This window comes from Rosa rugosa, chromosome 5 (genome assembly GCF_958449725.1).
Source record: "Rosa rugosa chromosome 5, drRosRugo1.1, whole genome shotgun sequence".
Taxonomy (NCBI): domain Eukaryota; kingdom Viridiplantae; phylum Streptophyta; class Magnoliopsida; order Rosales; family Rosaceae; genus Rosa; species Rosa rugosa.
In genome coordinates this window covers 17242983-17253684 of record NC_084824.1, presented here as the reverse complement: position 1 = coordinate 17253684, position 10702 = coordinate 17242983, and the positions used below count along the sequence as shown (strand labels likewise).

Genomic DNA, 10702 nt, shown 5'->3' with positions numbered 1-10702 from the left:
AAATATGTGTTTGTGTGTATAAATAAATATATATATATATATATATATATATGTATATATATAATTCGTACAGAAAAATTTATATATATATTCGATGTAGAATTAATATAGTATAAATATATATATATATATATATATATATATATATATATATATATATATATATTAATGTCATAATTCTAACACAAAAAAAAATTGATTAAAAAAAAGTCAAATTTAAAATTGATTCCACAAAAATGGAAAGAAAATATATTAATATCTTAATTATAACCCATCAAATTTGGTAAATTGAAGTAATATTCAACTCTTTTAATAAATGAATTTAATAAAATTAATGGAAGATTATTAGTTTACCTTACACTAACAAGTTAATTAGACTATTAGTGCGTATTCTATGATTTCATTAATGGTAAAGGCTTGAGGGCAGCCGTACTGGCCCTTATTTAAAAAAAAAAAAACAAGTTAATTAGAAAAGTCAAAAATTAAATTGGATCCACAAAAATGGAAAGAAAATGTATTGAAATCGTAATTAAAACCTATGAAATCTGGTAATTGAAGAGGTAAGAAAATATCATTAATAAATTGATCGAATGATAAAATTCTAGATTCCATCATTTCAAAATTTCTCGATAATTTAATATTGTCTTATCCAAACGCAACATTAGGAAGTGTTCCTTAAAGGTCAAGTGAGACTTCATTAATACAACTGTTCATTTATTTTTACATGAAAAAACAATCATAATGTTATTAATACTATGTAGAAATTCAATGAACAATAGGTGTATTTTTTTTTTGAAAAATATCATGTCGATATATTAATATTACTCAGGCCAGAAAGGACCATTACATATCCTCCCTCTACCATCTCTGGGCAGATAAAGAGTTTGTGGTAAAACCACAGCGATACATAGATTAGGTCCGATCATTTGACGGTACCCATGCTCACTTATTCAAAAAAGCCTATAAACTATGTTACAAAGACAAGTAAATAGGCTAGGTAAATAAAACCTAAATGAGACTCAGCCCTAGAAGGCTGACCCATTCCTCATGAGGCCCAAGATAAGGCCCAAAGACCTCATCCCAGTCCCAAAAAGAGTAAGCAAGCCCAAAAGGCCCAGCCAATCTCGGCACCGCGCAACCTTCTAGCAGCTCCGTGCCTCGGACTCCAGTGCCACCTGACGCTGCGACGACCACCAAGTGCAACCACAGAGACAGTTGCACCATCAGGACATCCCCGCCCAAGTCATTGAACATCGAATCTGATCGGAACCAGATTGACGAGAAAGGCTGGATGAGGAGTTTGATCAGCCAAATCAACAGCACCAGCGCCGATAGCGTTAAAACCATCCACCAGAGCAGGAGCCATCCACCACTGTGCACCACCGCAATCGAGAGCCCCACTCCATCTCTGCATGCTTCACCGCCGGCAGCGCCCAAGCGGAGCATCTCACCTCGCCTTGACGTCCCTGGCCAGGACGAAGTAGATCGATCCACAGTCCCCATTAAAACCAGGGCTTCAGCAGCAAATTGGGATTGAGAGAGGCCTAGCCTTGGCCTCGTGGAGGAGACAGTAGCCGTCATGCTCAATGAGTCCGATGACAAAGAGATTGGCATAGGTTGCCATCGATGATGGAGGAGAGGCCAAGGGCGCAATCCTAGTAGACTTCCAATGCGATCGCCCATATCCCAACACCCCGCGCCAGATCTGATCGAGATCATCTTGACAAGGAGTGCCTCGATTTGGGGTTGATCGATCTTGTTCCGTCCTTCGTCGGAGAAGACTAGGTTCCCTAGATCAGGTAAAGCAATAGGCAGAGGGCAATCAGGTTGCTCTGCACTTCCATGGTGTTGAGTCGGAACCCGCACCATCATATTCCATCCTTTGTTGCTGTGTAATGGCCAGAGCCATGGCTGGCTTAGAGATCGGCTGTTGGTGGCCGGAGGTAGATAGCCTAGCCTCGGTGGGCTAGGGTTGAGGAAGAGCGGCGCTGCTCTCATAGGGTTTTTTCTTTTGATCTGACAAACAAACGTGTTGTTGTTCCTCATCTATGAACAATAGGTGTATAACACAGCAATAATCAAAGAAAAAGTGCAATTAAGGAAGGTGTAAAATAGAAGTCATCATCCACATTAACATTAAAGTCAGCTAACATGTCTTACACGAACAAATAAGTAATAAGTAGCTAATAATGAGCCAGTAAAGTTTACTGGGGACTTTTCCCTAATGGCATATTTACACTGAAATAGAATCATCATCCACACTGAAATTTAAAGTCTGCTAACATGTCTTACAGTAACAAATAAGTACTGAGTAGCCAATGATGAGCTAGTAGAGTTCACTGGAGACCTTTACCTAGAAGCCATCATCTACTGAAACTGAAAGAACTAACATGTCTTGCACGAACAAGTAAGTATTCAGTAGCCAATGATGAGCTAGTAGAGTTCACTGGAGACCTTTACCTAATGGCATATTCACACTTAAATAGAAGCCATCATCTACTGAAACTGAAAGAGATAACATGTCTTGCACGAACAAGTAAGTATTAAGTAGCCAATGATGAGCTAGTAAAGTTTACTGAGGATCTTTTCCTAATGGCATAATTACACTAAAATAGAAGTCATTATCCACATTGTCTTACAGTAACAAATAAGTACTAAGTAGCCAATAATGAGCTAGTAAAGTTCACTGGGGACCTTTTCCTAATGACATAATTACACTAAAATAGAAGTCATCATCCACACTGATATTTAAAGTTAGCTAGCATGTCTTACACGAACAACAAGTACTAAGTAGCTAATAATGAGCCAGTAAAGTTTACTGGAGACCTTTCCCGAATGGCATATTCACACTAAAATAGAAGCCATCATCCATTGAAACTTAAAATAAGCTAGTGTGTCTTGCACGAACAAGTAAGTACTAAGTAGCCAATAGTAAAGTTCAACGGGGAATCTTTCCCTAATAACATATTCACACTAAAATTGAAGCCATATATCATTCACATTGAAATTGAAAGTCAGCTAAGTACTAACATGTCTTATACGAAAAAAAAAGTACTAAGTAGCTAATAATGAACAAGTAGAGTTCACTGGGAATTTTTTCTATAAAATAGAAGCTATCATTCACATTTAAAAATCATTATTGTCTATTGAAAAATTTGGGATCAACAAAACAAGTATACTTTCAAAAATTAATTTCCTCATGTGCAATATATTGTATTCCATATTAAGCAATTTCTTTTCAGATATCAACTTCCCAATCAATTTAGATATCTAGGTTTTCAATCACCAGATTTTATGAGTTAAAATTACGATTTAAATACATTTTCTTTCCATTTTTGTGAATCCAATTTAATTTTTGACTTTTCAAATTAACTTGTTAATGTAAGGTAACTAATCTTCCATTAATTTTATTAAATTTATTTATTAAAAGATTTAAATATTACTTCAATTTACCAGATTTCATGAATTATAATTACGATATTAATATATATATATATATATATATATATATATATATATATATATACACACACACCACATTAATTCTCCATCGAAAATATATAAATTTTTTGGAGAAAATGGTCGACTAAAACGAATATATATATATATATATATATATATATATATATATATATAATAGTGGTGGTTTGGCTATTTTTAATTTCAGTTTACACTTTTATCTATTTATATTTTATTGACTTAATTTAATAATTATGTTATAAAAGGGTATTATAGACACTTCAAAATTTGGTGAAGCCCTTTGACACCAAAAGAGGGCTTCCATTTATAGTAGTAGATATATATATATATATATTTTCGATGGAGAATTAATGTGGTGTGTGTGTGTGTGTGTGTGTGTGTGTATATATATACCCATACTTTTTTTTTAATATGTATAATGAAAAAAAATCCAAAATAATGAAAAAGAAAGAAAGGAAAAAAAACCAAACAATATTTTTTTTAGAAGAAAGTCAAAATAATTTAGAGCCGTTATATATTCAACAACATATATATATATATATTCACAAAAATATATAAATATAAATTTTTTTTAGACGAATTATATATATAATAAAAAAAGAAAAAGAAAAAAATAAAATAATATATTTTTTCTAGAAGAAAACTAAAATAATTTAGAGCCATTAGATTTTGAAATGATAAGATAGTCTTTTTATTCAAGAATGACATGACATGATTTGACAAATTAATGAGGTGTATAGGTGACATGGCTTGACACCTAGGATTGAGGCCACAAATCTTAGGCCTCATTGAAGCCCTATATCATTGCCCTTTTAATATATATGACTCTAACCTGTACGATTAAAAAAATGGGTCATTTCTGAATTAGCCCTACCAAAACAAAATTAATAAAATGAGTGGATTTGGAATCAGCCACCAACTCGTAATTGACTCACTTAACCCATTTCTTTTATCAAACGGGTCAACATACAAGAAATTTCAACCGTTATACATGTTGTACATATATAGTGCTTTTATGTTTTTACTTTAGTGTTTCTTAACTTAGATGATAAAATTGTGAATTTGTCATGTTGTGGAGAATGGAAGAGCTTGAATGCCTAGAAACTCTTTTTCTAAAAAAGAATGCTTGGAAAAGTAGAGATTGGAACAGGAAAATCAGCAGATTACAACACAATGAATAGGGGATACTAAAATGGTTTGGGAACCGGAAAACATGAACAAACCGAACCATAATCTATCGACACGAATTCTAATCGGTTCCCAAGTCAAAATTTAACAAGACTGAACCAAAAATTTGGTCTCACCGATCTTGATCCCAACTTTTTCATGCTCCAACCTAGCCTGTGCCCAGGCCTACATAAGCCGGGGTGCATCAGACCTGGCCCCTGGGTATCACCTCCTGAAGTCCTTATGATTCAATACCATATGAAGTTCTCACCCATAGTAAAGTTGGCATCTAAATAATTTGAAATAAACGATTGGTAATTGCATGCCTAGATTACATTTTATATTTTAATCTGGTCTTTTGTATTGGGAAAGAAAGAAAGAAAAAAAAGAAAGATGAAGAACGATAGCTTGAGATGATTTTGCTACATTACATAATACAAATATATCGATCATCAACGACTATAGTATCAATGGGAAACTTATGCTTCGCCATGCATATATGCATATATCTCTGAAACATGTACGTGGTTTTTTCTTTATTTTTCTCCTCTATTGCATGTGTCATGTTTAAATCCGTTTCTTAGCGGATTTCCATATTTTGACAACTTTTTAATCACACATTCACATTTTAACTGTTCAGTTTTTAGGTCCTAATGTATAGATTACTTCTGCAAATTTTCAGCCAAATTGATTATCGTTAAGGTATCGAACTCGATTAAATCAATGAATGAACCAAATCTGTCCAACATGAACCGTTCGTGTTCATAATTGTAAATTACAGTTTTAGATGCCTTATCGATCATCAATTTGGCTAAAAATTTACAGAGATGATCTATACATTAGGACCTAAAAACTGAACGGTTAAGATGTGAATATGTGATCGGGACAAAATATGGAAATCAGTTCAGTAGCTAAGGAACAGACCTCCTTAGCAGAGCAAGCCTGTATATATATACAGTCCGTCTCTGCTAAGGAGGTCCTTAGATATTAATATCTAATGATTTCCTTGATAGACCCACTTTTCGATTGCATATTCACATATCGACTGTTCAGTTTTTAGGTATATATGAGTAGATTATCTCTGCTAATTTTCAGCCAAATTGATAATCATTAAGGCATTTAAAACTACGATTTACAATTATGAACACGAACTGTTCAGGTTGGACAGATTTGGTTCGTTCATTAATTTAATCTAGTTCGATACCTTAATGATTATCAATTTGGCTGAAAATTTGCAGAAGTGATATATACATTATGACCTAAAAACTGAACAATCAATATGTGAATATGCTATCGAAAAGTGGGTCTATCAAGGAGATCCTTAGATATTAACCTCCTTAGTAGAGAAAAGTTGTTTGTATGTGTCTGTGTGTATAATGTATATATAATTCAGAGTTTGATTTCTTGTTAAGGAGGAATACTTGAGTGACATTAAAGAAAGGAACCATCCAACCAGAGTGAATACTCTCCTAACGAATTGGTTGTCGCACTAGCAATTGTAGTATTTCTGGCACCACACCGCAGCAGGACATCAGCATCTACACATACATACATACATGAAAAAGATAACAAATTAATCCAACAAAAATCATCAGTGGTAATTAGCGGAGTCATCATTATCATCAAGCTAATTAAGTATAATGGCCTTTTGTGCTAACCGTCTGTTTTATTTTATACAATTACTAAATCTTTTGCATAAATCAGTATTAATTAGGCAAACTGAAAAATCCTCTCTTTGCCTTGATTCGATTAAAACTTAAAAAATAAATATCTAACAAATAGAATTATAGAGGTATGATGGTGCTTTAACTAATATTAGGAAAAAGAGCAAAAAAACAAAATGCGGTGCAGTTTTCCTTGATTAACGTGGGATTGGAGCATATTCTAACTACAATTGCAGTTTGCCGGCCAAAGTTATTTTCCTTCTACAAAACAAAAAAAATGATCTTTTCATAAGTAAATAATTAAAAAAACTGTGTTAAGAGGCTAATGATTTTGAAAGGGAGAACAATATTAAAAACCATGAATAACAGTGAGATAAAAAAAGTAGTCAGAAAATATCAAAATAAGCAGCTAAAATTTCTGCAACTGTAGGGTATGGTTTAGGTATTAGTGAGCTAATTAATTACCTTACTTCTGGATGGTGGGGTAATTAAGAAGGGTGCCACTGGAGCCGACATTGGCATTGCCCAGGGCAGTGCAGAATACCCCACCCACATGTGTTGGTATCCAGGATCATCAGACTTATTTCCATTGTGGGATTCCCTGGAAATATAGGGGTTTGAGCTAGCTACTGGCTGCGCATTGGTCGTCCAACTGTCCAAGGCACACAAAAAGAAAAAAAGAAAAAAGAAAAAAAAACAGTTTTTCTGGAGGGCGCCATTGGTCCTAAATAATTGGCATGGAGACCAGGAGATGTATTGATATGTGCAAGTGCGTTTTGAATATATCGAGTAGCAAGAAGCTGCAAGAGAGCAGTTGCAGGAATGGACTGGAACCTAAAGGGGACCAATTAAGGCATTAAGCTGCTCTTAAATTTCACTAGCAATCTCGGCGACTTTATATGGACCAAGATTGCCTCGGTCTATAAGTTTAACCATAAATTTTCTGCCTTCCTTCAATTCCAAAATATTTTGGTCATTATGTACCAAATAAAAGTACTGTTCATTCAGCATTTGCTTTTTAAATTCAAGCATGGCTTTTATGGAGCGTGCAAGACAATTCAAGAATCAAAACTCACACACACATGTTTGTGTATATCTAAATGGAAACATCACCTATATTAACTAGAAAAAATTATATATAGGGTTATATAATAAGTTACTAGAAAAAACATAATCATTACAATACAAAAATGATAGTACGACTTTGAAATATTTCAAACTCAAAGAGAAAAAGTGAGAATTTCAGACTTAGTGTGCCTCCTGCAACATTCTATTGAAAAACAAAATGTTGATCTTTTAAGCAAATACAAAGATAGAAAGGATCCGCCAAAAATGATAGAGAAGAGAAGAAATAGGCTGCAAATAGTATACGACACTCGATCTTCTCTCTAACTCATTATCTTCATTTGCGGTTTCAGTCTATTGGAGACCTTTTCTAGTATGTGAAGAGACATATAGACTTGATTAGAAGACAGCCCTTTGAATTTTGAAACATGGAAGAGTACTACTAGGTAGTGTACATATAATATCATTCTATTGAAATCAAAATTACATACACTAACAGTCAACTCCAAAAAAACCTATATACTTAATTGGCTCCCCAATACACACTTGTAAGCTGAAAATTACCTACATTTTCAACTCAAAAACTTGAGTCTAAAGTGCATTTATGAGTACTGATGAGCTAATTAAGTAGTAGTATCTGATGAGTTAAGAGGTTCATGTTCTCTTCCTTCTTCCACCAGTAGTGCACTTGATAAGCTTTTGTCTTCCTTCTTGGCTGGTTTTGTGTAAATGCAATATAGCACGAGCTGCACTGTTCCGAGTAAAAACCCCATCCCATTTGGTACCTATATAGCCGATGCACACCCAAAATTAACAAAATTGGGGCGGTGATTTAGGCACTCTAGTTTTCAATATACTTTACCACTTACACTCTATTTTAAGGTAAACCAAAGTGCAGTGCAAGTGTAAAAGTAGGGTGCAAAATCATTCCCCTACTTTAATTTTCCTCAAATAACTAGTATTTATACAATATTTTAACAATAATCAAAAGAAAAGAATGCATATGTAAGAGATTAGGAAAATTAGTATTACCCCAAGAAAATAATCTTGTTCAAGCCAAGAATAAAAAAGCCAGACCCCTCCGTTGAGGAAAAAGAAGAATGATAGCCAAAATGGCATGTACTCCACACTCTTAGTTGTCACCACTGTTTTCTGAAAATGACATTGAAATTGAAGCATTAAAACATATCACTTCATTTCATTTCGTCCAGAAAATATTAATTCGTTAATTTCATGGCTAGAGAAATATCCATTCATTTATTTCTTAATAGAAATCTGAAGACCTGCTATAAGAACACATCTAGCTAGCTCCAACTACTTTCCACCAATTATAAATTGTCCTCTTCTTCTTAAAACAAATATAAAAAGAAAATAAAAATGTAATAAAATGTCCTAGTCTATGGGGACATGATCAAACTATAAAAAAAGGATAAAGAGCACGAGAAGAAACGAATCAACAATTAAGAACATGAAAAAGTCGATCATCAAGAAGCTAACAGCTCAACCTTGCAATTTAAAATGATAATGATATATTTATAATACAAAGTTGGATTTATTCATACGTTACAATCACGAATTATTTTGTTCAGAAATAAAATAACTATCTGTAAAGTTGACCAAATTCTGTGTGTAGAAAGCAAAATTTGGGCGTGCTACAGTACTTACCATTGCAGCTAGAGGTGAGGCGTACATGATGATATTGAGGCCAGCACTCAAGAACCCTATTGCATTAATACGTACATCTCCCTTCAACGCCAGCCAAGTCACTAACATGGCCGCTGCCGGAAAACCCACATCCAAGATACCAATCCAGATCGCCGTGTTCACCTGAAATCGGTATTTGTAACGGCAAAAAGACTTGTTCCTGATTCACTCTTAAATCTTAATTAGTAAAATTACTGTTCATAATTAATTGGTCATAACGTGCTCACCCTCTTGTTTGCTGTGGCGTATGTTAGAAACAAAGAGAGATAGATGATCTCGACAAGAATTCCGAAGCCATTGATGGTGGATACAAGATAAGCTCCGGGCTTTATGATTCCGTAGTAAGTCCACAGGAAGCAGTTGAGGAATGTGCAGACGTAGGGAAGACTGCTGAACTCTTCTGTCGAACGGTTCTTTATGATTCTCGAAAATGTATACCTGAAAAGATTGTATGTTATTACTTATTTATAACAGGGAATCAAACAGAGGTAGCTTGAGATTTAGATGAGAGATTGAGCTAGCGATGTTCTTACACAGGAGCAAGAAACATTAGCACTGAAATGAGGTTGCCTGCAATTATATATTGAAAAGGAAAGTTAACTATTTGTCTTTCTTTACATGAACATACAGAAACTCAAAGTTGAGGGTTTAATCAATTCTTACCAATAACTCCGATATAGAAACTTAAAGTTTCCATATCTAGAGAAACAATATGGAGTAGTAGCCAGTCCGATCTCGTTCTTGCTTGGTCTTCGCCAGAGAGAGAGAGAGAGAGAGAGAGAGAGAGAGAGAGAGAGTTTCTTTGTTGATTATACAATGTGGGTTCAAGAACTTATAATGTTTAACAATGTGGGTCTGGGTTGAGCATAATGGAAAGCATTTCTTGTTGTGAAAAAGACTGATCAGAAAGTCTATGCGCATACATTACTAAACAAGCAAGACCACCGAAACAGGGAAAAAAAAGCAAGGAAGATGTACGTAATATATGAGTGCAAGATTCACGTGCTGGGAATAAACTAAATATATCATTTGGAATGATCATTGGCTTCATTACAATCATGAGTCAGAACCTTAATTTATATGTTAACTCTATGTAATTACCTAACTGACTAATTAACCAAGTAATCTGCAATCTCTAAACTGCAGTTAACAGATCCTTAACTTGCCTAGTTGGGTGTGCTCCCCAACCTAGGTTCGAACCCCGAAGCTGTCAAAGTGGCGAGGCACTGTGCTGCAATGCACAGTTGGAGCATTTCACATGCGCCGAAGGGGTTTATCTTGGGCCTAGGAAGCCTTTGGGTTTCCCTTGACAAAGTCAAAAAAAAAAAAAAAAAAAAAAAAACTCCAAGTTTTCTTTAAAAAAGAAGGAAAAAAAAAACTAACTCCAAGTTTAGCTGAGGATGCTTCGCGTCCTAAAATCCATTGGTCATCTACTCAAAAAGCAAACGACTATAGATGCATATTTTGAGCAAGAGAAGAATTAAGAAAATTAAGGGTGTGTCTTGTAACGTTTTATGAAACTATTTTTGTAATACTGGATTGTAGAATGAAAACGGGGAATTAAACTACAAGTTTTTAAGATGTAAATACATGTTCGGTATAAGTATTTCAAAACTTGAAAT

The 10702-nt window shown here is 34.3% G+C and overlaps 1 protein-coding gene across 1 annotated transcript; it reads right to left on the bottom strand.

Moving 5' to 3' along the window:
• Positions 1-7771: 7771 nt before the first annotated feature.
• Positions 7772-10013, bottom strand: LOC133710742 (bidirectional sugar transporter SWEET17-like). Its single transcript, XM_062136878.1, has 6 exons — positions 9744-10013; positions 9614-9650; positions 9308-9518; positions 9042-9203; positions 8409-8528; positions 7772-8161 (listed from the first exon to the last, which is right to left on the bottom strand). Exons 1-6 carry the CDS (start codon positions 9775-9777, stop codon positions 8000-8002), a joined length of 726 nt encoding a protein of 241 aa, XP_061992862.1. The 5' UTR covers positions 9778-10013; the 3' UTR covers positions 7772-7999.
• Between the last annotated feature and the right edge of the window lie 689 nt (positions 10014-10702).

Excerpts from the sequence above, each read along its gene's own strand:
- LOC133710742 (XM_062136878.1), bottom strand. The coding sequence starts at position 9,777 with ATGGAAACTTTAAGTTTCTATATCGGAGTTATTG. Across the intron at positions 8,529-9,041 it reads CCTCACCTCTAGCTGCAATG|AAAACAGTGGTGACAACTAA; the intron begins GTAAGTACTGTA and ends TGTCATTTTCAG. Across the intron at positions 8,162-8,408 it reads AACAAGATTATTTTCTTGGG|GTACCAAATGGGATGGGGTT; the intron begins GTAATACTAATT and ends TCGGCTATATAG.